At 44.4% G+C, this 27708-nt stretch overlaps 1 protein-coding gene and 1 long non-coding RNA gene across 9 annotated transcripts in view; one reads left to right on the top strand and one right to left on the bottom strand.

Annotated features, from left to right (window-relative positions):
- LOC115478409 overlaps positions 1 to 9669 on the top strand; it is a 361625-nt gene extending 351956 nt beyond the window's left edge. For both annotated transcript variants that reach the window (XR_003943507.1, XR_003943508.1), the window contains exon 4: positions 9513 to 9669. This is a non-coding gene — a long non-coding RNA (uncharacterized LOC115478409). The remainder of the gene's footprint in view (positions 1 to 9512) is intronic.
- The window catches only part of WDR53 (WD repeat domain 53), a 73048-nt gene that overhangs the window by 4285 nt on the left and 41055 nt on the right, over positions 1 to 27708 (bottom strand). For 4 of the 7 annotated variants that reach the window (XM_030215716.1, XM_030215715.1, XM_030215712.1 and 1 more), the window contains one exon: positions 22016 to 22518. The exons of the other annotated variants lie outside the window; for them this stretch is intronic. In XM_030215716.1, coding sequence (XP_030071576.1) covers positions 22016 to 22495 — 480 coding nt within the window. In that variant the 5' untranslated portion in view covers positions 22496 to 22518. The remainder of the gene's footprint in view (positions 1 to 22015; positions 22519 to 27708) is intronic. 7 annotated transcript variants of the gene reach the window in all.

The following is a 27708-nucleotide window of genomic DNA, read 5'->3' as shown; positions in this document are numbered from 1 at the left end:
GGGACACAGACTAATGTCAGCTAATGAGCTCTCTGTGTACACAGATGGAGTTCAACATATTTCTGCTGAAATTTTACTAATATGCCCAACTTGCTGGAAACTAGTTACTTCACATCATGGTTCAAATAAATTGTGAAGCAAAGGAAACAGTGGATCCAAAAAAAGTCCTCTCACAAGTGGTGTCTCCTTAAACAAGGTCTTTATTTCAAATCAATAAAACAACGACCCGACACGAATCGTGTTTCGGCCGTAAAGGCCTGCGTCAGGGGTCTATAAACAAACATAAATATAATCAGTGAGCAACATTTAAATCTCATGTGTAACACACATAAATAAAAACATATATATGTATAAAAAAAAACATTTATCCATGAAAATGATATAAATATACATACATAGAGGAACGTACCTATTCACTTCCAATATAGAAAATAATCATGTGGATAAAATTGACAACCAGTTAACTTTCTGCAAACTGAAATGATCTATGATAAAGGAATAACAAGGGCATATTACATGTCATATCATGAGATATGTATGAACATTGCACAAAAGCATATGACTATATTTACCATTGTCCAACAAAATTGCCAATACATAAACAGTATATATTGTTAAAACATATATAATGGATTCATGCAAAACGAGGATAAATGGTTTATATTAATAATAAAAGCAAATGCGGATGTGTGTGCATCTCTATAAAAAAGTTTTAAACAATAAAAAAACCAAATCAAGAAACCAAACAGGGACATTTTGTGACCATGCATCAAAACGGAGACCAAATCATAGAGATACGGATTTCAAATAAATAAATAATGATATAGTAAATATAGGTGAAACAAAACACAGATCTACGTGCAAAAAATACATGCTAAAAAGATTGAAAAATGTGTAAAGGAAAAAGTATATATATACACATAAAAAATGAAAATATGTAAATAGAGGCACATAAGAAAATATAAAAAAATTGTGTGACTTAAAAAGGGGGTTTCCCAAAGAGATAGTTGAAAAGATAGAAGTATACGTACTAAATATACGTTCTGAAAAAAGGGGTCATTAATAATAAATGTTTTGAAAGAAAAATATTCCATGATAACGTCCCAGCCTACAAGCTGCGCTGGTGTAAAAGGAAAGAGCACATGCTGACGCAGAAGTAAGCCGCCAGAATGTGAAAATATAAATATATAATGATCATCAACATCAAAATTCAAAAAGATGGAAAATAGGGCATAGGTGCACTTTGTAACGTGTACCTAAACAGAGAATAGGATACATGTGATGAGTCCTGAAGACGTTCCAAAACATAACTACTGTATTCAAATAAATGAATGGTAAGCCTCACTTCGGTTATTGGAAAAGTAATGGAAGCGATGCTGAAGGAAAGGATAGTGAATTTCCTGGAAGCCAATAAGTTGCAAGATCCAAGACAACATGGTTTTACCAAAGGGAAATCGTGCCAAACGAATGTCATTGAGTTCTTTGATTGGGTGACAGGAGAATTGAATCAGGGACGAGCTATGGACGTAATCGACTTAGATTTCAGCAAAGCTTTTGACGCGGTTCCCCACAGGAGGCTCTTAAATAAACTGGAGGGGCTGAAGATAGGACCTGAAGTGGTGAACTGGATTAGGAACTGGTTGACGGACACACGCTAGAGGGTGGTGGTGAATGGAATTCGCTCGGAGGGAAAGGTGAGTAGTGGAGTGCCTCAGGGATCGGTGCTGGGGCCAATTCTGTTCAATATATTTGTGAATGACATTGCCAAAGGGTTAGAAGGTAAAGTTTGCCTATTTGCGGATGATACTAAGATCTGTAACAGAGTGGACACCCGGGAGGGAGTGGAAAACATGAAAAAGGATCTGAGGAAGCTAGAAGAATGGTCTAAGGTTTGGCAATTAAAATTCAATGCGAAGAAATGCAAAGTGATGCACGTAGGGAATAGAAATCCACGGGAGACGTATGTGTTAGGCGGGGAGAGTCTGATAGGTACGGGCGGAGAGAGGGATCTTGGAGTGATAGTATCTGAGGATTTGAAGGCGACGAAACAGTGTGACAAGGCGGTGGCCGTAGCTAGAAGGTTGCTAGGCTGTATAGAGAGAGGTGTGCCCCTGTATAAGTCGTTGGTGAGGCCCCACCTGGAGTATTGTGTTCAGTTTTGGAGGCTGTATCTTGTTAAGGATGTAAAAAGAATTGAAGCGGTACAAAGAAAAGCTACGAGAATGGTATGGGATTTGCGTTACAAGACGTATGAGGACAGACTTGCTGAACTAAACATGTTTACTCTGGAGGAAAGGAGAAACAGGGGTGATATGATACAGACGTTCAAATATTTGAAAGGTATTAATCCGCAAACGAACCTTTTCCGGAGATGGGAAGATGGTAGAACGAGAGAGGACATGAAATGAGATTGAAGGGGGGCAGACTCAAGAAAAATATCAGGAAGTATTTTTTCACGGAGAGAGTAGTGGATGCTTGGAATGCCCTCCCGCGGGAGATGGTGGAAATGAAAACGGTAACGGAATTCAAACATGCGTGGGATAAGCATAAAGGAATCCTGTGCAGAAGGAATGGATCCTCAGGAGCTTAGTCAAGATCGGGAGGCGGGGCTGGTGGTTGGGAAGCGGGGATAGTGCTGGGCAGACTTATACGGTCTGTACCAGAGCCGGTGGTGGGAAGCGGGACTGGTGGTTGGGAGGCAGGGATAGTGCTGGACAGACTTGTACGGTCTGTGCCAGAGCTGGTGGTTGGGAGGCAGGGCTGGTGGTTGGGAGGTGAGGATAGTGCTGGGCAGACTTATACGGTCTGTGCCAGAGCTGGTGGTTGGGAGGAGGGGCTGGTGGTTGGGAGGCGGGGATAGTGCTGGGCAGACTTATACGGTCTGTGCCCTGAAAAGCACAGGTACAAATCAAAGTAGGGTATACACAAAAAGCAGCAAATATGAGTTATCTTGTTGGGCAGACTGGATGGACCGTGCAGGTCTTTTTCTGCCATCATCTACTATGTTACTATGTAATGGCGTAGGAATCGTAATGTTGCGCTGATATGTAAAATGATCAAAGGTAATAAACTAGCATGGTGTGGTTTAGTAAATCGCTGCTGTTTATATTTGCTAACGCGCTAGCCTTAATACCTAAAAAGACAAAATTATATATCTTTAAACCCTTATTAAGGCACTAGCAGCGCCCTTAAGAAAACCAAAAACATCCGGTGTAGCCGAAAATCAAGGTATAGCAAAATGCTGTTTAGTACTTGGAGCTCATCTATTCTGAAGGCGCTATGTACTACAAAAGACTAATCCCAAACAAAATCCATATGCCGTCTAATGAATTTAATTTAAAACATCTTTAAATTGTATACATACACTATGGCATTTGGATGAACTCACAAACAGAGAATGTCATTTATGTCATCCAGAATATCTCTACAAATCTCTCTATATATTTATTAATCATACATTGCTCCATTTTCGTTACCAGTACGAAAATGCTGGAATATATTAATCATAGTGAACTATAATATTAATGTATTACTGGTGTGTGTATATATATATATATATATATATATATATATATATATATATATATAGGTGTATAAACTAATAATTCATATTTAAAAACATAAAAAGAAAATAATAAAAATAAAAATGTAAATGTATATAATGAAAATGTATGTATATAATTATACGTATAAATCAAAATTTGGAATTACAAAAGTTAGAAATTGCAAAAAATATATAATATGGATATTCCAAAAACACACACATACCGATATGCTGATGTTTTATTGAGAATATACTACTACTGGAGCACTGAAAATTTGTAGAGATATTCTGGACGACATAAATGACATTCTCTGTTTGTGAGTTCATCCAAATGTCATAGTGTATGTATACAATTTAAAGATGTTTTAAATTAAATTTATTAGACGGCATAGGGACATTTTACATGGCTAATGTTATAATTTCTGTGTTTTTAAACATTAGTTTTTAAATATCAGTTTTTATTTTGTTTGAGACATTGTTTCCTATGTCATGAGTAATATGCTTTTACTTGAGACAATATTCTCCATGTGTTTAACATGATTTCAATTTTTAATTTTCAACATATATATTATTCTCATTCTTTTTGTATGTTATGTTTTTAGACCCCTGATGAAGGCTTTATAGCCGAAACACGGACCGTGTAGGGTCCTAATAAAGTCTATTTGGAGTTCTCATTCTGTGAGTTCTGACTGGTTTCTTGGATTGGATTTTCTTCCACTCTGCATTTGTTTTCGGATTTGTGGAAGGTGTGAACCCCTTCTTTTTTCTTCAGTGACAATGGAAACATCAGAATTTAAAAAAAAGGGGGGGGGGGGGAAATATCTCTACAAATTTCTATCTACACTTCTTCCCTTGGTTCATTAATCTCATCCCATGGCTTTTCCTACCATCTCTATGCTGATGACTCCCAAATCTACCTTTCTACCCCTGATATCTCACCTTCCATCCAAACCAAAGTTTCAGCGTGCTTGTCTGACATTGCTGCCTGGATGTCTCAACGCCACCTGAAATTAAATAGGACCAAAACCGAGCTTCTCATTTTCCCCCCCCAAATCCACCTCCCCGCTCCCCTCGTTTTCTATTTCTGTTGATGGCTCTCTCATTCTCCCTGTCTCCTCAGCTCGAAACCTTGGGGTCATCTTTGACTCTTCTCTCTCCTTCTCTGCTCATATCCAGCAGACCGCCAAGACCTGTCGTTTCTTTCTTTACAACATCCGTAAAATCCGCCCCTTTCTTTCCGAGCACTCTACCAAAACCCTCATCCACACCCTTGTCACCTCTCGTTTAGACTACTGCAATCTGCTTCTTGCTGGCCTCCCACTTAGTCACCTCTCCCCTCTCCAGTCAGTTCAAAACTCTGCTGCCCGTCTCATCTTCCGCCAGGGTCGCTTTACTCATACTACCCCTCTCCTCAAGACCCTTCACTGGCTCCCTATCCGTTTTCGCATCCTGTGCAAACTTCTTCTACTAACCTATAAATGTATTCACTCTGCTGCTCCCCAGTATCTCTCCACACTCGTCCTTCCCTATACCCCTTCCCGTGCACTCCGCTCCATGGATAAATCCTTCTTATCTGTTCCCTTCTCCACTACTGCCAACTCCAGACTTTGCGCCTTCTGTCTCGCTGCACCCTACGCCTGGAATAAAATTCCTGAGCCCCTACGTCTTGCCCCATCCTTGGCCACCTTTAAATCTAGACTGAAAGCCCACCTCTTTAACATTGCTTTTGACTCGTAACCACTCGCCTCCACCTACCCTCCTCTCTTCCTTCCCGTTCACACTAATTGATTTGATTTGCTTACTTTATTTATTTTTTTCTATTAGATTGTAAGCTCTTTGAGCAGGGACTGTCTTTCTTCTATGTTTGTGCAGCGCTGCGTATGCCTTGTAGCGCTATAGAAATAATAAATAGTAGTAGTAGGGGAAATCAAAACGTACGTATCAGTGCCTAAGGAAATCAACTTCAAAATCTTTACCCACAATTTAAATTACTTTATTTCTTGCATTCTTTTAACAGGAAACCAAAGGTACAAAATCATATTACCCCGAAGGAAATGCTAAATACCGCTCACTGTCTCCAGCCAACCCATACAGCGGTATTCTTTGACATCATACAGATATATTTGGTCCTTCTTAGCTAAAATAAAGAAGAGAAGATTATAAAACTACGACTCATGACACCCAGCAACACAACTGACTACCTAAACCTCCTTGAATGCCTAGACCCACTACCCGGAGTACACCCAGCAGACCGATTATGGACCAAATTCGATACGCTCTCGATCGACAACGTCTCCCAGTCACTTGGAAGATATGCCAAGTCACAATGCAAATTAGACATCGCCCTAACAACCTTATAAGAGTCGCCCCACAACTCCTCAAAATAGACCTCACGAACCATCTGAACCACATGCTACAAAATGGTCTCTTCCCAAAGGATAAAGGAAACATTCTACTCACCCCTATACCTAAAGACACAAAGAAAAGTACAAATGACAACCAATTACCGCCCAGTGGCATCCATCCCACTGATAACTAAACTCATGGAAGGCGTAGTGACAAAACAGCTCACTAACTAACTACCTAAATAAACACTCAATACTTCAGGATTCTCAATCAGGATTTCGAGAGGAACACAGCACTGAAACAGTATTAGTGACTCTAATGAATAAATTCAAACAACCGCAACTGGCAATAACATACTTCTCTTACAATTTGACATGTCCAGCGCCTTTGACATGGTCACACATGGAATACTTCTACATATTCTAGAATACTTTGGAGTAGGAGGTAATGTTCTTAATTAGTTTAAAGGATTCCTGACCACAAGATCATACCAAGCAACTGCTAATGCGACAATTTCAGCCCCATGGACACCGGAATGTGGAGTTCCCCAAGGATCCCCCCTCTCGCCGACCCTCTTCAACTTAATGATGATACCCCTCGTCAAGTTACTAGCCAACCAAAATCTCAATCCATACATATATGCAGACAATGTCATGATCTACATCCCGTTCAAGAATGATCTAAAGGAAACCACCACCGAGATCAACCAAAGCTTCCAAATTATGCACTCCTGGGCGGACGCATTTCAACTAAAACTTAAACACAATGCCTCATACTCACCTCCCAATACAAGTAAATTCACTATCATTACTACACCAAACTTTTCCCTCCCCGTTTCAAATACTCTGAAAATTCTTGGAGTCACCATTGATCGAAATCTCACACTCAAAAACCACGTGAAAAACACAACTAAGAAGATGTTCCATTCCATGTGGAAACTAAAAAAAGAGTTAAACCGTTCTTTCCAAGGGCCATTTTTCGCCACCTCATACAATCAATGGTATTAAGCCACCTGGACTATTGCAACGCACTTTATACCGGCTGTAAAGAACAGACCATCAAGAAACCAAACAGCCCAGAATACCGCAGCTAGGCTCATTTTTTGAAAAACAAAATATGAAAGTGCAAGGCCACTAAGAAAGAAACTACATTGGCTCCCACTTAAAGAACGTACCACATTCAAGATCTGCGCGATTGTTCATAAAATCATACACAGAGAGGCCCCATCGTACATGATGGACCTCGTTGACCTGCCACCCAGAAATGCTAAAAGATCTGCCCAAACATTTCTTAATCTACAGTTCCCCAGCTGTAAAGGAGTAAAATATAAACTAACACACGTGACCAGCTTTTCCTACATAAGTACGCAGTTATGGAATGAACTCCCAACTCACTTGAAATCGATCAACGAATTAAGTACCTTCCGCAAATCTCTGAAAACCTACCTCTTTAACAAGGCTTACCAGGAGAACCCATAACTAACTACTACACAACTCCTATCTACCTTCATTCAGAAAGTATCTTCCTATAACTACTTGACCAGATCCTCTTGTTTTCCTTGACTTCTGTATAACATCAATTGTATTCTGTACCCTGGTATGGTGATGCCTTAACAGGTCTCTGTAAGCCACATTGAGCCTGCAAATAGGTGGGAAAATGTGGGATACAAGTGCAATAAATAAATAATAAAGTCTATTAATTGCTTTGGTCCAAAGAATAGGTAATTGTTTTGCTCATAACCCATAACACAAGTACACAGAAATTACAGGAAAGAAGCAACTCCAAGGGCTAAAGCTTTTGTCCATAGTGCAAAAATCCTGATACGTTTGAGTCAACCTAGATAAATCCAGATATTTGACCACAAAAACAAAGCATTAATGGACTGGAAATATAGACGTAGTGTAACCAGTGGGTTAACAAATTAAATAGATAAATTTACTTGGTTTTACTTCTTCCTCTCTCTCCATAGAATCAGACCATGAACCACCAGCAGCCTTTTATTCCTGTTTGTAGGACCACTGCTTCTCTCTCACAGCCCTTCTCTTCCACTATACTCTGGGTCTGCACCAGGGGCTCAGCAACAACACTTGTTTCTTCCATCTTCTCTGCAGGAAAAGTATCAGTGCTGGCCTCAATTCTTCTGGTTGCATCCAACTTTTGTAGCTAGCAGCCAGCCACTCTAATATCATTTCCTAAAACGTTGTCATCTGATGAATCATTTGATATACGTCGAAGTTCTCTTCACTCTCTGAACTGGAACAAGAACTATCAAGCTTTGGAGAGACTGGTTTCTGAACCTTCAGACAGGTGTTGCAATCCCTGCTGGCATGACCGAATTCACCACACCAGTCACAAACACTTGTCAACTCCTTTCTGCCCTCCAATAGACCCCAGGCACTAGAAACGTGGACATTTTCTCCTTCCTGGCTTGACATTTGTGGTTTACAATCCAAAATCTCTCACTTCTAGCAGCAAACCAGACGGACGTTTCACACTAGGCAGAGTCTTCAATCTGTTCATACAGAACCAGGATCCAACTCTGCACTGAGGTAAACCAATTCTTCATTGGCCTCCCGAAGATTTCCAAAGCCACATCTCGGTTCCATCTCTCACGCTTCTCCCACTGGAGGTATTGCCAGTACCTCTCCGGACTAATATATCTGGGATTGTATCCAGCTGTATTCCTGTTCCAGAACTCTTCAAGAGAGTCTTCCAAGGGGTAGTTAAGTTTTCGCTCCTGACATTCTTTATTCTTTAGAAAACACACATCTTCTATAGCTTTTCTTTCACTCTGCCAAACTTGAACCTGGAGCTTCTATCATTTCTCTCCTCTCTGTCGCTCTTTCTTTGGGGGATCATGAACACTTCTCTAGAAACCGGGCTGCTTCCTCCCAAGGATCCCCTAAAAATAAGGGAACACTACTCAAAACACAATTTACTGCAATGGTACCGGAACTCTTCCTGGAACCTGCTGGAAAACTTTGCAACTTATATCTCTGAACTAACTCAAATTCTCAGAACTAAAATTGAGCAAATTAAACTCCCAAAGGGTTCAAAAGGCCCATAATACTGCCAACTTCACCAAAAATATAAATCACTGCTGCTTCAGCCTTGTGCTGATGACTACCATGTACCATTAGTTGCAGTCTAAATTGGCCGCTTACATTGTCACTAGACAGTCTTGAATAGCAGAGTACATTAAACTAACCTCGCTCTCAGTCCAAAACAAAAAGGAAATATTTTAAAGGATTAAGAGTTAAGAACCAGACTGGTGTTACAACAGTAAATGTGACTTTATAATTGGCAAATCTGGGATTATATAGTTGGTCAAATTGATGATTTCTTTAAATAATTTCATCTTAAGTTCTTTATGTTTAACGCTTTTCTTTTACAGGTGCAACTGGATACTCCGGACAAATTAAATAGTGAACCAGATCATCAGATAAATATTACTTACGCAAATAATTTCTTTTGTACTATTAACGCTAAAGAAAATGTTTTTTTTTTTCCCTCTTAAGAAGTGACTGTGTCCAATTTTTGTCTTTCAGACCCTAAAGGATTTGAACCACACTAGCTGGTATTTCACTGTACTGTGTCTTGATGTCCTTTCTTTGTTTTTCAGGTGTACATGCTCACTTATCTGTGGAAGCTATGGACTCTCGAGTCTTCTCTCTTCATCTTGCTTGTACGATGGGGCCCAATTGCTTCACATCTTTGGATGTAGACTCTGGAACCATGACCTACTACTCTAAACTTTAATAAATCAAAAAGAAAGTCTACCATCCTGGTTTAATTCAATTTATTCTGTGAGGAGAATGGGCGTGCAAGTGGCAGATGAAGTTCAATGTTGACAAGTGCAAAGTGATGCATGTGGGTAAGAGGAACCCGAATTATAGCTACGTCTTGCAAGGTTCCGCGTTAGGAAGTTACGGATCAAGAAAGGGATCTGGGTGTCGTCGTCGATGATACGCTGAAACCTTCTGCTCAGTGTGCTGCTGCGGCTAGGAAAGCGAATAGAATGTTGGGTGTTATTAGGAAGGGTATGGAGTCCAGGTGTGCGGATGTTATAATGCCGTTGTATCGCTCCATGGTGCGACCGCACCTGGAGTATTGTGTTCAGTACTGGTCTCCGTATCTCAAAAAAGATATAGTAGAATTGGAAAAGGTACAGCGAAGGGCGACGAAAATGATAGTGGGGATGGGACGACTTTCCTATGAAGAGAGGCTGAGAAGGCTAGGGCTTTTCAGCTTGGAGAAGAGACGGCTGAGGGGAGATATGATAGAAGTGTATAAAATAATGAGTGGAATGGATCGGGTGGATGTGAAGCGACTGTTCACGCTATCCAAAAATACTAGGACTAGAGGGCATGAGTGTTGAAGCTACAGTGTGGTAAATTTAAAACGAATCGGAGAAAATTTTTCTTCACCCAACGTGTAATTAGACTCTGGAATTCGTTGCCGGAGAACGTGGTACGGGCGGTTAGCTTGACGGAGTTTAAAAAGGGGTTAGATAGATTCCTAAAGGACAAGTCCATAGACCGCTATTAAATGGACTTGGAAAAATTCCGCATTTTTAGGTATAACTTGTCTGGAATGTTTTTACGTTTGGGGAGCGTGCCAGGTGCCCTTGACCTGGATTGGCCACTGTCGGTGACAGGATGCTGGGCTAGATGGACCTTTGGTCTTTCCCAGTATGGCACTACTTATGTACTTATGTACTAGGAAAGGGGAATACTTGGACCAGTTAACTTTTGAAGGAAACAATTAATTGTGGTCCCTAACTCAGGCTCCTAACTTATTACTTTGTCCCTAAACTGAGAAGGGCCTCAGTTCATTCTCTGTTCCACATACACAGCATCACATGCACCCTTGTGCCTTGACTTATTACTTGGGCAATTAAGCCATCACTCAAGCTCTGCAGGTCAAACACCCAGGCCTTGCAGGTCCACCTCCAAATAACTGTACTGTGAAAAATTACAAATAAATCCCCTTTTCTCTGAAATTCTCAGACCTCAATTCTGTAACTTAATCCAATCTGGTTCAGGAGCTGTGCGAGAAGCACCAAGGAAGAGCTTCCATGTTCTGTCCACCATCTGCTTGGAAACCAAGAAAAATACTGAACATTTTATGGCTGCATGGTATCTTTAAATGGTGAGTCACAAAGAAATGTTTTTTCCCCCCCGTCTCCATCTGCTTGTCGACAGACAACCCACTGTTCTGGGCTGGTATAGACGAAAAGGAAGGAGAAATTAGTCCTTACCTAATTTTCTTTCCTTTAGTAGCAACAGATCAATCCAGGACTTGTGGGTTTCGTCCCCCTCAGCCGCTGTGGTAGAGGAGTGCAAGCAGGACTCTGTCCTAAGGGAGACTTGTGCATCTTGCAAGCCAAGCAGCGCTTCACGGACTCTGATGGCGCTGCCATTTCCAACACAGGAGGAACAGCGGTACTCACCAGCCCAAGCTCTGTGGCAACACGAAGATCCTTCTTGCGATGCTGTCAGCTGAAAGCTCCATCAAGCATTCCACAGAGCACGTTCTGCTTTTTTTTTTTTTTAAATTATTTCAGAGGAAGGAGACCATCTGAAAATGGGAGCAGACGGGGGGGGGGGGGGGGGGGGAGGAGGGGGTTAGCGGAAGGGACCCGGCACCACCAGGTATTCCCACCAACCCTACTCAACTGAACCAGGACTCTGGTGCATGAGAAGAAGCACCCAAAGTCAGCCAAGGCACCCCAAACATCAGGAGATACGGGAAAACACGTCTTCCACCTGCTGGAGATAGGATACTGAGAGGCTTTCACTGAGCACTGGCTCTTAAGGGCAGTAAAATTCAGTGCCCTCCATTTCCACCTGCTGGCAGACAGGCATAACCCACAAGTCCTGGATTGATCTGTGCTATGCTAAGAAATAGTGTTATTATAATACATATATTCATGGGAGGTTTAGTTTGTGAATTTTCAGAATGGTGAGCCTCTACTGTGAGGGATAGTATTGACAACGGTTTAGATTTTCAGGATAGCAGAGGTTTCTCTAGTGAAAGTGGGCTGGAGCCATGCTGCTGGGCCAGGGACTGTGTTAATACTAAATATTTGAAACAATATATGTATTTCTGAATGGATAAATTTGTATTGTCAATCTACTATAATAAAAACGCACCTCCAACGTTTTGAAGCTGACTCCGTAGCTTCAGTGAAGGGTTCGTAACGGTGTCACATCTCTCTCTTCCCCACCCTCGCGTCAAAACGAGGTGACGTCGTCAAAACGTCATGGCGTCAAGGGCGGGGAATCTGAAGGCAGGACTGGTGAGGGAACGAAATCGAAGGCTGGAGACGGACAGGCTACAGAAGTCAATACGTTATGACGTCAAGGGTGGGTAAGCAGAAAGCAGGAGGACCGAGGGAACGAAATCGAAGGATGGAGACGGCCAGGCTACAGACGGCCAGGGCTTTCAATAACGCCGCCACTTCGATGGACCTAATCAGGGGACAGATGACAAATCGCTGGGTGGTTGGGGGGGGGGGGGGGGGCAGGGGAGACAGGAGAATCGCTGGGTGCCTGGAGGGGAGCAGAGGCCAGAAGACAATCACACACACTCTCTCAGACACACTCGCACAGTCTCACTCTCTCTCTCATACACTCGCACGGTGCTGCCAACCACACAGAGGGGGGGAGGGGCAGGGGTTCCTGAGACTAGAGGGGAGGGGAACGCAGAGGGGGGAGGGGGTCCTGAGACCTCACAGGGGGCGAGGGGAGAGGGGATCCCGAGACCACAGGGGAGGGGATCCTGAGACCAGAGGTGAGGGGGAGGGGGTCCCCACACCACAGATGGAGGGGGAAGGTATCTCTGTCACACACACTGTCTCACAGTCAGTGTCTTTCTCTCCCTCACTCTCACACAGTCTCTCACAATATGTCTCACACTGTATCACATTCACTCTCTATGTCTCACAGAGTCACTCTCACTGAGAGTCTGTGTATTGCACACATACTCTCTCACACACACTCTCTCTCTCACAGTGTATCTGTGTGAAACACACTCTCTCTACTACTATTTATCATTTCTATAGCGCTACAAGGCATAAGCAGAGCTGTACACCATACACAAAAGACAGTCCCTGCTCAAAGAGCTTACAATCTAGATAAGACAGGCAAACAGACAGAACAATTAAGGGTAAGGGAATAAATAGGTGAGGATAAAGGACAGGGCAAGTGAGTAGTGGTTAGGAGTCAAAAGCTGTGGCAAAGAGGTGGGCTTTAAGTCTGGACTTGAAAACGGCCAAAGACGGGGCTAGACATACAGGCTCGGGTAGTCTATTCCAGGCGTGGGGTGCAGCAAGACAAAAGGAACGGAGTCTAGAATTAGCAGTAGAGGAGAAGGGGACAGATAAGAGATTTATCTACAGAACTGCGTACCCGAGGGGGGGGGCATAGGGAGACACAAGAGTGGAGAGGTACTGGGGAGCGGAAGAGTGAATACACTTATAGGTCAATAAGAAAAGCTTGAACTGGATACGGAAACGGATAGGGAGCCAGTGAAGTGACTTAAGGAGAGGGCTAAGCGATACCAGATAGGCAGGCTGAAACCTTGGCCTGGATGCTGGTTGAGATTTCAGGGGTAGAGAGGTAAATTTGGGAGTCATCAGCATAGAGATGGTATTGAAAGCCATGGGATGATATCAGAGAGCCAAGGGAAGAAGTGTAGATGGAGAACAGGAGAGGACCAAGAACAGAACCCTGAGGTACACCGATTGGTAGAGGAATAGAAGTGGAAGAGGAACCACCAGTGTGTACACTAAAGGTGCAAAGCCAGAGGTAGGAGGCGAACCAGGAAAGAACAGCGCACTGGAATCCAAATGAAGACAGCGTTTCAAAAAGTAGGCTGTGATCGACAGTGTCAAAAGCAGTGGACAGATCGAGAAGGATGAAGATAGACTAGAGACCTTTGGATTTGGCCAGGAACAGGTCGTTGGAAACTTTTGCAAGTGCAGTTTCAGTTGAATGAAGAGGGCGCAAGTCAGGTTGGAGTGGGTCAAGAACAGCATGAGAAGAGAGAAAGTCAAGACAGCGGCGGTGAACGGCAGGTCCAAGTAACTTGGAAAGGAAGGGGAGAAGGGAAATGGGTCGATAGTTGGAAGGACATGTCGGGTCAAGCGAAGGCTTCTTCAGGAGCGGTGTGACCACAGCATGTTTGAAGGCATCAGAAATGGTCGCAGTGGAAAGAGAGATATTGAGGATATGACATAAAAGGGGTGAGAGTAGGAAAGATGGTGTTAAGAAGGTGGGTAGGAATGGGATCAGAGGAACAGGTAGTTCGTTTTGAGGAGGAGAGAAGTATTCTAACAGGACAACCATGAGGCATGGGACCGGCACGGGACTGCTGAAACAACTGTGTAGTGAAGCCCTGGATAACCTCGAGGCACGGGACTACTGAAACAACTGTGTAGTGAAGCCGAACCAGACCGCTGAAACAACTGTGCAGTGAAGACAAACGAGACCGCTGAAACAACTGTGCAGTGAAGACGAACAACACGATGAATAAGGAGAGTGCTACACATTTCTGATGGGATTGAGCACATAGGTAGCCTGCAGTGGAAGCTAGCCCTTTGTCATCTCCTAGCCTGGGTTATCTGCTATTTTTGCATCTGGAAAGGAGTAAATTCCACAGGTGAGAAGCAGGAGAAAAATACCATAAAGTCTGAAGACGGAGCGACAGCGAGGCAGCCTGAGTGGCAGCGCATAAAGTATCAATGAATCGGCGACTGGCAAAGACTACATCCAGATTGACTGCATTATCCTGAAACGTTCTTGAGATGGTATACTAATGTTCCCTCATGGGGGTCCTGCCGTGAATCATCCTACTTTACATTCATCTATTGAGTTGTTGCACCCTCCTGCCTCCAAGTCCTCAGCTGTCTCCTCCAGAGTGCTCTCAGAGTGCTTGCTTCATCTGTTCCTGCCTACCTGCCTGCACTACCTGCTCCAACTTGCATTGTCTGCTCCAGCCTGCATCATCTGTTCCTGCCTTCTCCAGCCTGCATCGTCTGTTCCTGCCCACATCCTCTGCCCCAGCCTGCATCATCTGTTCCTGCCTTCTCCAGCCTGCATCGTCTGTTCCTGCCCACATCCTCTGCCCCAGCCTGCATCACCTGTTCCTGCCTACATAGTCTGTTCCTGTCCACATCCTCTGCCCCAGACTGCAACTTAACCGAGAGGGTTGGGATTTTAATGGATATACCTTCATAATTGCTCACAGCTAACGTTTCTGGATGGCTGCTGCCTTCTATCCATTATCTTTATCTCACTGTTCAAGATCTTACTGACTTTTTTGCTAGTTACTCTCTACTACTGCTTCTGCATATTGCATTACCCTATTTTGTATTTATCTTATATTTATTTTGTTACATTTGTACCCTGCGCTTTCCCACTTATGGCAGGCTCAATGCGGCAGGCAATGGAGGGTTAAGTGACTTGCCCAGAGTCACAAGGAGCTGCCTGTGCCAGGAATCAAACTCAGTTCCTCAGTTCCCCAGGACCAAAGTCCACCACCCTAACCACTAGGCCACTCCTCCACTCCTACCTTGTATTATTGAATTGTATTTATCTTATATTTTGGCTACTACCTCTTAATGCCTATACTATCCACCTCCTAGTTTGCTCTGAACCTCCACCCTCCTTCAGCTTATTCTGAGCATTTCTGTACCAAAAATCTGTTGTTATTATGGCTCCAGTACACCTGCTCTTCTTGGCACTATCCCTTCCCAATCTGTTTCTCCTTACGAAACCACTTCCCACCGTTGGAGCACACTGTCTTCCCTCTGTATTCACCATCTCTCTATCCCTCTCTTCACCACCTCTTTTTCCACCCCCTTCTTCACAGCTCTCAACCTTCAGCACTTCCTTCCTTCCATTCACCCCTCGCCTTTTTACCTGAATACATCTCGCCTTCGTCACTGTCGTCATACCTCTCCTACTCTCCTCCGTACTCTCCTACTCCTCCTCTCCGCTAATGACATTAATCCCAATCCTGGTCCCCCTCATCAGCCCTCATCCTATTCGTGTAGACCTTACCGTGATACCTCCAATCTTATTTCTATTCCTCTCCACCCCACCCCCCCTTCTCCACCCTTCTCTTGTGCTCTATGAAACGCCCGCTCTGTCTGCAACAAAAACTCTCCTACATCCATGATCTCTTTATCTCTCATAACCTTCATCTGCTTGCCCTAACTGAAACCTGGCTTCACCCTGAAGACTCTGCTTCAATTGCGGCCCTATGTCATGGAGGTTATCTCTTCTCCCATACTCCTCGCTCGGTTGGCCGTGGAGGAGGTGTCGGACTACTACTATCACCCTCCTGTAAATTTCAACCCATTCTTCCACCTCAATCTCACTGCTTTTCTTCCTTTGAAGTCCACTCAATCCGTCTATTCGCTCCTCTACCTCTCTGGGAGGCAGTCATTTATTGACCCCCTGCTAAATCCCCCTCTTCCTTTCTCACTGACTTTGATGCCTGGCTCTCCTCCTTTCTTGAATCTTCATCTCCTTCCCTCATTCTTGGGGATTTTAACTTTCATGCTAATGACCCCTCTTGATGCTTCTAAATTCATTTCCTTAACATCCTCCTTCAATCTTCAACTGCTCACCCTCCAATTTCCATGCCTCAACTCTCCCCCTATCTTACCATCATCTTATAACTTTCACACTTCAACACCCTCCTCCCCAGTCCCGACCTATTCTAACCAACACATTTAGGAATCTACAGGCTATTAACCCTTCTACTCTGTCCTCCAGTATCTCAAATCTTTTCTCTACTGCTATGTCAACCAAGTCCGTCAATGAGGCTGTCTCTTCCTATAATACTATTCTGTCATCTGCTCTGGACACTCTCGCTCCTCCCGTGTCTCATCCCGTTAAACGTATCAAACCCCAACCTTGGCTGACCCCTACTATCCGATACCTACGCTCTTGTGCCCGCTCTGCTGAACGCCTTTGGCTTAAATCTCGTGCCCTTGCTGACTCTTATGCTTCTAAATTCATTGTCTTAACAGCCTCCTTCAATCTTCAACTGTGCTTCACCGCCCCTACTCACCAGAATGGCCACTGTCTTGATCTTGTACTCTTCTCCAACTGCTCACCCTCCAATTTCCTTGCCTCAACTCTCCCCCTATCTATCAACTTTCACACTTCAACAGTCCCGTCCTATTCTAACCAACACATTTAGGAATCGACAGGCTATTAACCCTTCCACTCTGTCCTCCAGTATCTCAAATCTTTTCTCTACTGCTATGTCAACCAAGTCCGTCAATGAGCTGTCTCTTCCTATAATACTATTCTGTCATCTGCTCTGGACACTCTCGCTCCTCCCGTGTCTCGTCCTATTAAACGTACCAAACCCCAACCTTGGCTGACCCCTACTATCTGCTACCTACGCTCTTGTGCCCACTCTGCTGAACGCCTTTGGCTTAAATCTAATGCCCTTGCTGACTTCATTCACTTCAAATTCTTGCTGACTTCCTTCCAATCTGCTCTCCAACTTGCCAAACAGGACTATTACATCCAATTGACTAACTCTATTGGTTCAAACCCTAGACGTCTCTTTGCCATGCTAAACTCTCTCCTCAAAGTACCTTCTCCTCCTACTCCCCCTTCACTTTCTCCCCAGACTCTGGCTGATTACTTTCATGATAAGGTTCACAGATTAAACTTGAATTCACAACCAGCTCTCCACCACCCCTTCTTCCATTAGTCCACTCTCTCAACCCTCTTACCCCTGCCTCCTTTTCTTCCTTTTCCGAAATCACTGAAGAAGAAACTTTACTTCTTCTGTCATCCTCAAAACTAACCAACTGCTCCACTGACCCTATTCCCACTCATCTACTCAACACTATCTCTCCTGCTGTCACCCCTTTCATCTGTCATATCCTCAATCTGTCACTTTCCACTGCGAATGTCTCTGATGCCTTCAAACATGCCGTAGTCACCCCACTCCTCAAAAAACCTTCTCTGGATCCTACCTCTCCTTCCAACTATCGCCCCATCTCCCTTTCTTATCCAAGATATTAGAACGTGCTGTCCACCATCGCTGCCTCGACTTTCTTTCTTCTCAACCTATTCTTGATCCACTCCAATCTGGCTTTCGTCCCCTTCATTCAACTGAAACAGCACTTGCTAAAAGTCTCCAATGATCTATTCCTGGCTAAATCCAAAGGGCTCTATTCTATCCTCCTCCTTTCTCGATCTTTCTGCTGCTTTCGATACTGTTGATCACAGCTTACTCCTTGACATGCTGTCCTCACTTGGATTTCAGAATTCTGCTCTCTCATGGTTTTCTTCTTATCTCTCACAGCGTTCTTTTAGTGTATACTCGGGTGGATCCTCCTCTTCCTCTATCCCACTGTCAGTGGGTGTACCTCAAGGATCCGTCCTAGGACCTCTCCTTTTCTCCATCTATACTTCCTCCCTTGGTGCTCTGATCTCTTCCCACGGTTTTCAGTATCACCTTTATGCTGATGACTCCCAGATCTACCTCTCCACACCAGAAATCTCGGCAGAAATCCAGTCCAAGGTATCTGCCTGCCTCTCTGACATTGCTACCTGGATGTCTCACCGTCACCTGAAGCTCAATTTGTCCAAAACTGAGCTCCTTATCTTCCCACCTAAACCAACCTCTCCCCTTCCCCCATTCTCTATTTCTGTCGACAACACGCTCATTCTTCCTGTCTCATCTGCTCGTAACCTTGGGGTCATCTTCGACTCCTCCCTCTCCTTCTCTGCACATATTCAACAGATTGCTAAAACCTGTCGTTTCTTCCTTTATAATATCGCCAAAATTCGCCCTTTCCTTTCTGAACACGCTATCAGAACCCTCATCCACACTATCACCTCTCGCTTAATTACTGCAACTTGCTTCTCACAGGTCTTCTCACTCAGCTACCTCTCTCTTCAATCTGTTCAAAATTCTGCTGCATGACTAATATTTTGCCAAAGTCGTTATGCCCATATCAGCCCTCTCCTGAAGTCATCACTTCACTGGCTGCCTATCAGTTTCCGTATAAAATTCAAGCTCCTCTTATTGACTTATAAGTACATTCACTCTGCAGCCCTTCACTACCTCTCCACCCTCATCTCTCCCTACACTCCTTCCCAGGAACTCCGTTCACTAGGCAAATCTCTCCTAATTGCACCCTTCTTCTCCATTGCTAACTCCAGACTCCGTTCCTTTTGTCTCGCCGCACCTTATGCCTGGAATGGGCTTCCTGAGCCGCTACGTCTAGCTCCACCCTGACCGCCTTCAAATTCAGGCTAAAGGCCTACCTGTTTGATGCTGCTTTTGACTCCTAACTTGTCACTTGCTCATAACCTTTATCTTGTGTTCCTCTCTTCAATAGTCCCTTCCCTATGTGTCCTTCTGTCTGTCCTACCGTTTATCCTTATTGGTCCTGTCTGTCCTGATTTAGATTGTAAGCTCTTTTGAGCAGGGACTGTCTTTTCTTCAAGTTCAATTGTAAAGCGCTGCGTAGGACTGGTAGCGCTATAGAAATGATTTATAGTAGTAGTAGAGGAGGAGAGAAGATGTGATGTTTCTTCATCAGTGACCTCAGGAAAAGGACGGAGGGATTGAGGAAATAGGGGAACGGACAAGGGGAAGGAGAGGTGGGGTGGTTTGGTAGAGAATTCAAGATTTATCTTCTGAAACTTGTCGTGGAAGAACTCAGCTAGGGTCTGGGGAGATAGTGAGGGGGGGAATAGGTGGTGGAGGCACCTTGAGGAGAGAGTTTAGAGTGGCGAAAAGAAGTTGAGGGTTTGAGCCGAATTAGTCAGTTGGATGTAGTAGTCTTGTTTGGCAAGCAAGAGAGCAGATTGGAAGGAGGTCAACATAAACTTGAAGTGAGAGAAGTCAGCAAGGGCACGAGATTTCAGCCAGAGGCGTTCGGCAGAATGGGTACAGGAACGTAAGTAGTGGATTTTAGGGGTTAGCCAGGGCTGGGGTTTGGTACATCTTATAGGACGGGGCATGAGAGGTGCAAGAGTGTCTAAGGCAGAGGAAAGAATAGTGTTGTAGGAAGAGACGGCATCATTGACAGATTTGGATGGTGTAGTGATAGAGAAGAGGTTCGAGTCATTGGAGGATAGGGGTAGTAGGGTCAATGGCCTGGAGATTCCTAGATAAATTGGTTAAGATTGGATGCGATTGGGCGGGAGGAAGTTTAAGAGTGAAGGTTATTAGATGATGGTCAGAGAGGGGAAGATTTGAGGTAAAGGAATTGGAGGGAGAGCAGTTATAGGAGAAGATAAGATCAAGACAGTGACCATTTTGGTGGTAGGGGAAGTGGAGCATAGTTTAAGATTGAAGGAGGATGTTAAGGTGAGGAACTGGGAGACGTAAAAGTTGGAGGGATCATTAGCATGAATGTTAAAGTCGCCAAGGATGAGAGAGGGGGAGGAAGGATCATGAAAGAAGGAAAGCCAAGCGTCAAAGTCGCTGAGAAAGGATGAAAGGGATTTATCAGGGGGACGATAAATGACTGCTATTTGAAGAGGCAAAGGAGTGAATAGGCGGATGGAGTGGACTTCAAAGGAAGAGAAACAGAGAGACTGAGGCAGAAGAGATTGAAATCTGGAAGAGAGTGAGAGTAATAGACCACCACCACCACTGCGGCCAATAGGGCGATGTCACGTATACAAGCAGGAACCTAGGTTGTGAGACCTTGGGCCACTGCCGAGGAGCGGCAGGCAAAACCACCCCACACCAATGACAAGGCAGAGCTAAAATGAACAGTTAGGCTTCACCTGCACCTGGCCGCTTTTCACCAGAAGTTGAGCTTCTGGCTTCAGGTGGCCGGCAGGACTTACTGGACAGGACCGGGACTGGATATCAGCTAGGCAGCACATGGACTGAGGGTCAGAGGGGAAAGGAACATACAGGGACAGCAGGGCAAGGAATGGGTAAAATAAAGGACAGGACTGAAAGCTGAAAACAGCCACTAAAACAGGGAGCAAAATAATGACAACAAGACACAAAACTAAAAGCTGCAGAGCAGCCAGTAAAATACAAGCAGACAAGGACTAAACACAGAACAACTCAGAGACAAGACAAGACAAGCAAACAAACAACAATCTAATCTAACTATCCACAGACTAGCAAGAACAGACAAGAATCAAGGCAGGAATAAACTAGAAACTGGAAACAACAGAAGTGCACCAGCACCCCAACATACCAGGGCCTTAGACGATGCAAAGGCAAAGCAGAAATGTTTCAAGATGGCTAATAAGCCCAGAAGCAGTTGAGGCTCAGATGCTGCAATCACCAGGCAGCTACGGGTGCTGTGCAGGCTCAAACAACACAAGCAAACCTGGCAGCCTGGAAGATCCGGACCGGACTAAGCAGAAATCTGCAACGGGTGATGGTCTATAGCAGCCACCCGTTCTGGCCACCAGAGGGCGAGGAAAGCACAGACGTTAACAGGCGAGGAGTATGGGTGAAAAGATAACCACAATGGCAGAGGGCTGCGACTGAAGCAGTGTCTTCAGGGCAGAGCTACGTCTCAGTTATGGCAAGCAGATGGAGACTGCGAGAGATAAAAAGGTCTCTCACACTCAGTGTGTCTCACATATGCACTCGCACACACTCTCATTCTGACACACACATTTGCACCCAGACTCACTCTCTGTCACACACATAGACACTCGCACATTCACTCTCTCTCTCTCACACACACTCTCTCAAACATACACACTGCGAGGAAAACCTTGCTAGCGCCCGTTTCATTTGTGTCAGAAACGGGCCTTATTTACTAGTATTATATAATAGTTGCATACTAGTGAGTATTTTCTAATACTATAAAATTTTACCGAGTGGCTGTTTGGTGCACTAGAAAGGCAACAGATAAGACATAAAATAGATGTATGCTCTGCCTGCATCAGAAACTGAGGGGATTCTGTCTGAAACTATCTGTACTAAATTACTAGACCTACATTGCTGTTGTCTGGACTGATTTTGTTAAAAGTGATTGCAAGTCTAAACTACATTTGGAAAATATAGGGCCAGTTTGCGTCTTCACCCCATTCAGGTTTTAGAAGTCACAGCTTCTAAGCGCTCACATTTATCACCAAGTAACACGGTTATCACCTGCATATCTAGCCCACATGACACCAAGCTCTGGGGTCTCCGAGGCCGGAAGATTACAGCAGAGCAGATATTGGAATGTGTCCTCAGGCAACGGTTGACTTTCTTGCTCTCCAAGTCCAAAACTATTATAGTCCCTGAGTCATCTGCAGCAGCCAGGAAATTGTCTGTTTCATTGACTGAGATGCAGTTTATCTCATCCTCATTCACATGGAAGCACGTCATAGGTATCTTGAGAGCACGTACGTCCAGCACGCTAACCACTTCACCATGAGATACATATAGCCTGCTGTGGCAGGTGGGAGAAAATGCCACACTTGTTACATCCTCTGCTCCAACCAGTTTTGTGTGTCCTGACACAATGCCTTGCTCACTCCAGGTAGTAAGTTCTCCCCTTTCTGCTCCAGAAACTACCAGGCCTTCTGTATTTGCATTCAGACACAGGATAGGGTATGAATGGCCACAAGTCCACTTAAGCGTCATGGCTCCTCAGAAGACTGAAAGATCTGAAGGCAAAAAAAAACAAAATAGATGCACTCTGAGTAGAATAAATTGTTCATCCAGTGATACAAGTTATTGTTAATAGGAGACTTCTGGCTTGTTTCAGAGATTTACTTCTGTGAACTGCAGTTATTTCCTGAGCTCAGAGAACAAACTGTTTCTCAAGCTAAAATTTTTCATTATGAAAACAATATAAATCTCATAGTGTGTTCTAGCCTGTGCTGGGTGTCAAACGTCAGTATACAATCTGAGTGGAGTGGAGGAGTGGCCTAGTGGTTAGGGTGGTGGACTCTGGTCCTGGGGAACTGAGGAACTGAGTTCGATTCCCACTTCAGGCACAGCTCCTTGTGACTCTGGGCAAGTCACTTAACCCTCCATTGCCCCATGTAAGCCGCATTGAGCCTGCCATGAGTGGGAAAGCGCGGGGTACAAATGTAACTAAAAAATAATAAATAAAATAAAAAAATCTAAAAGATGAACTCCAAAACCTGCTAAGTATAAAAAGCTGTTCTCTGGATAAATGCAAGTTTTTATTTTCAAAAATTCTACTCAACATAACTTTTTTCACACGGAATACCTTTGACCTTACAAATAAATTCCTTTTAGCGTATATTTACACATCCTACGGCTATATATCAAAGTAGATATGAACTATGTAAAAAATTATTTGAGGAAGAGAACCCCACAGGTTGTCTGTCGTGTTTATATTTCAAAGCAGCCCATTTCCAGTATGAACTCATTTTTAAAATATACTTAATAGGTTTTGGAACTCACCTCTTCAATTACAATTACTGCATCTTACACCTTTGCAAGTATGAACACAGAGCCAAGGACTACTATCAAAGGTGGGCTGAGAATCCTCCAAGACCAAGGGGCAGATGCACTAAGGTCCTCGGAAGAGCCCTTCCCTTATCGATTCCATAACGAATCGGTAAGGAACGGCCATGCATCAAGGAAAGGGAATGCAAATGAGCTGCTCCTTGTAGCTTACTTGCATTCTCTATTACCTTGGATGCCAGTCGAGCATGCACAGAGCAGCCACTGTCGGGGACAGGATGCTGGGCTCAATGGACCTTTGGTCTTTTCCCAGTATGGCATTACTTATGTACTTATGTCCTTCACTCAAAAAAAGAAAAAAAAAAAAAAAAAAAAAAAGACGTCCCTGATGAGCAGGGAACTTGTCAGCAGCCTGAAACCTCAGAAGAGAAACTGTGCTGAAAAGAGCCCCAGTTAATTAAGTGTTACTGCTCTTAACATTTCCATTGTTTACTGTTTTGCATGTTAAAGGCAGGCTTTCATCAGGCAATTAGGAAGGACTTCTCTGAAGAAAAAAAAAACCAAGTGCTCGTCAGGGACATAGGAGCCAACTTTTCAAAATTATTGGGGGTGCTAAGTGTCAGGATTGCGGGAGGTCAAAATTATTGCTGGACATCTCTATATATAAAAGGCAGCACCAACGTTCTAATGAAGCCTCCAGCCGGAAGTGTGAAGCTGCAGAGATATCCGGTTTCCCCATGAGTGTCTGCCCCGCCCTCGCTCTCTCTGTAACACAGTGAAGGAAAACACAGCACAGCACGAAAAGCTCTCTTTGTAACAGTGAAGGACTGGAGGAGGGAGGGGAGAGAGGGCAGACGCCTTCACTCTCTCTGTAACACAAACAAACACAGCAGGAAACTTAACACTGAAGGACTGGGGGGGGGGGGGGCAGAGAGCAGAGGGGACGGAGAGCAGAGGGGAAGGGAGAAAGGGCAGAAGGCAGGGACACACACACTCCCACATGCACACTCTGAAGAAAACCTTGCTAGCCCCGTTTCATTTGCATCAGAAACGGGGCTTTTTTACTAGTATTAATATGAAACTAGCTTGACAATATTAAACCAGCTTCTGACCGCTGATAAATTCTCCCCCCTCCCCTTCAGGAATTTTTTATTTCAAATAAAGACATATCAAGCAAAACTTGTACACAAAATCTAATTCAAATATGCACAATGCTATCATAGGAAACCTTTGAGTTTAAAAAGCAAAACCATGTGCATGTAAGGACTGGATAAATGAATTAAAACAAATCCCCTTAATATGTAATACTTGGTAGAAATAATGAAACCAGTGACTGAATATTCACATAGCAAGCAGCCTGAGCCAACAGATTTATTTTCCACTGAACATAATTAACTTTGTATGAACTTAGCTAACAGTATGCTGAACTGGACAATGTTGGCACATACGAAGGAAACCCTTCCCTCATTAATCAATACCTTCTATGAGAAATAGTAGTAATAAAAAAAAAAAAAAAAAAGGCAAGTGCATTTTTATAAAACTGTTTTGTTGGAAGAAGTCACTAATTTGCAAGGATAGATATCCTGCTGTCAGGGCCACAAAGCAAAAGGTGCAAGCTCCCACATGCCATCTTTTTTTCTTTTGATATAGGCATAGGAAAAAAAAAAAAAGAAGAATTTAAATGCTCCCAGGTTTCAATCTAATTCATGTTTAATGTGGGATAAAATGCCATAAATAAGTAAATAGATAGAAACTCTGAATGTTGAGCACTTGATTCTCATAACATTATGTCTGTTTAGCGGAAGTCTCGGCAGCCATTTTTAAAAAGTGATGCGGCAGCAAGAGGGTCAGCGCCAACAGGAAAGACTGGGAATCTTTCCTGCCCCGAAAAACCCACTAGACCACCAGGGTGGCTTCAGGTATGTGCCGGGAGGGCACCCTGCGGCTCAGGGAAGGAGAAGCAAAGCAGTCAGATTGCGGCCCGTGCATAAAGGAGATAGCAACAGCAGGGAGCGGGAGGGAGAACTGTGGGGCCCCTGGAAGCGCGAGGCCCCTTGCAACCGCCCCTGCCTAAGACCGGCCCTGGCTGCCCTACAAATCTCATCCAAAGAAAGAACCTTTGTCTCAGCCCACAAAGCCAACAGCAATCTAGTGGAACGCGGCTTGAGTGCCTCTGGCAGGGGATGACCATCTAACACATATGCTGAAACAATCATCTCCCTAATCCAACGGGAAATAGTCGCCTTGGATGCTGCGTCTCCCCAACGGGAACCAGAAACAAAAACAAAGAGATGATCCAAACGTCTGAAGTCATTGGAAACCCGTAACGGAGTAGAACCCTCAGAACATCCAAAAGATGAAGGGTCACGTATTCCGAATAATAATCCTCCTCCTGAAAGGAAGCGGGGCTTATTGAGGTGAAAAGCCGAAACAATCTTAGGCAAAAAGGAAGGCAATGTACACAAGGTAACTCCAGATTCAGAAAACTGGAGTAAAGGATCACGACAGGACAAAGCCTGAATCTCAGACAACTGGCGAGCTGGAGAAATGGCCACCGTTTTAAGGGTAAGATCCTTCCAAAGCCTTCTGCAATGGCTCAAATGGTGCCCTCTGCAAGGCTCGGAGAACAAGGCTGAGGCTCCACAGAGAGCAGGGTCGACGACGCGGAGGGTGAAGATGCACAAACCCAAGAAACCCACCACACCAGGGTGTAAATCCAGAGAAGAGCCAGACACTTGTCCCTGAAAACAGGCCAAGGCAGATACCTGCACCCGCAGCAAGTTGTAGGCAAGACCCTTGTGCAACCCAGTATGTTATGCTGAAAGACTGGAAAATTAGGTTCTTACCTTGGTAATTTTCTTTCCTTTAGTCACAGCAGATGAATGCATTAACTGATGGGTTATGTCCGCCTATCAGCAGGTGGAGATAGAGAACACTGAAAAACCATAGTGCTCTATGGACGGCTAGCTCCATCTGCCTTCAGTATTTGAAACTTCCAAAACAGAGTGTATCCTCAAAGTAGAATAACATGAACTTTCCTCACAGCGAACGAATGCCCCAGAACAGGAGCAATAACCACACAAAGGAAGGACGGTCTCAACCTCCTGTAACAGAACAGAAATCCTAGAAATCCTGTTTTCCAACTTCTCCCAATGAGGGAACATGTCTGCAGGAAACAACTGAACAAATAACAGAGTCAGACAGGGAGGGATCATGGATTCATCTGCTGTGACTAAAGGAAAGAAAATTACCAAGGTAAGAACATAATTTTCCCTTCCTTGTCATCAGCAGCAGATGAATCCATTAACTGATGGGATGTACAAAAGCACTCCCTAGTTAGGGCGGGAATATGCCACTCCCCGAGCAAGCACTTGCGCTCCAAACTGCGCGTACCGCTTCGCTGCAACATCCAGCCTGTAATGCCGGACAAAGGAGAGCTTAGAAGCCCAAGTAGCCGCACTACAGATCACCTGAAGAGAGAGTGCTCCTGTTTCAGCCCACGAGGAAATTGCTCTCGTAGAATGCGCTTTAAATGCGTCAGGCAGAGACCACCCTGACAGCAGATACGCAGAAAAAATGACTTCCTTGAGCCAACGGGCTATAGTGGCCTTAGACGCTGGAGACCCTCTTCGAGGACCTAACAAGACAAAAAGGTGATCAGAGGTCCTGAAGTCATTTGACATTTGCAGATACTGCAAGAGCCCTGCGAACATCCAGAAGATGTAACTGCCAAAAGATTCCGGAAACTCCTCCCTAGTAAAGGAGGGCAGATAAATAGGCTGGTTTAGGTGAAACGCTGAAACCACCTTAGGCAGGAAAGTAGGCACAGTACGTACCATTACTCCGGACTCTGAGAACTGCAGAAAGGGGTCTCGACCCTGAGCCTGGAGCTCAGACACACGTCTCGCCGAGGGTCATGGCCACCAAAAAGACTGTCTTTAGAGTCACATCCTTTTCCGAAGCTCGCCTCAGCGGCACGAAGGGCAAACACTGGAGAGCCTTCAACATCAGCCCCAGGTTCCAAGCCGGACACAGCAGTCGCAGTGGAAGGCGGAGCCGGAGTGCCCCTCTTAGAAATCGGGCAACATCCGGATGAGCAGCCAGGGAAAGGCCAGAGACCTTCCCTCGAAAGCATGCCAATGCTGCCACTTGCACTCGCAGGGAACTGTAGGCCAAGCCTTTTTGTAAACCATCCTGCAAAAAGTCCAGTATCGGCGAGACAGTAGCCTGCATGGGTGTGATCGCCTTTGAAACACACCACGCCTCAAACTGGCGCCAGATCCGAGCATAAACAATGGAAGTGGACCGCTTGCGGGCCTGCAAGAGAGTGGAGATGACTTTGTTAGAATATCCCTTGTCTCTCAATCGCGCCCTATCAAGAGCCATGCCGTAAGACCAAAGCGGCAGGGATCCTCCAT

This window comes from Microcaecilia unicolor, chromosome 10 (genome assembly GCF_901765095.1).
Source record: "Microcaecilia unicolor chromosome 10, aMicUni1.1, whole genome shotgun sequence".
Lineage (NCBI taxonomy): Eukaryota > Metazoa > Chordata > Amphibia > Gymnophiona > Siphonopidae > Microcaecilia > Microcaecilia unicolor.
This window is presented reverse-complemented; position numbering and strand designations above follow the sequence as displayed.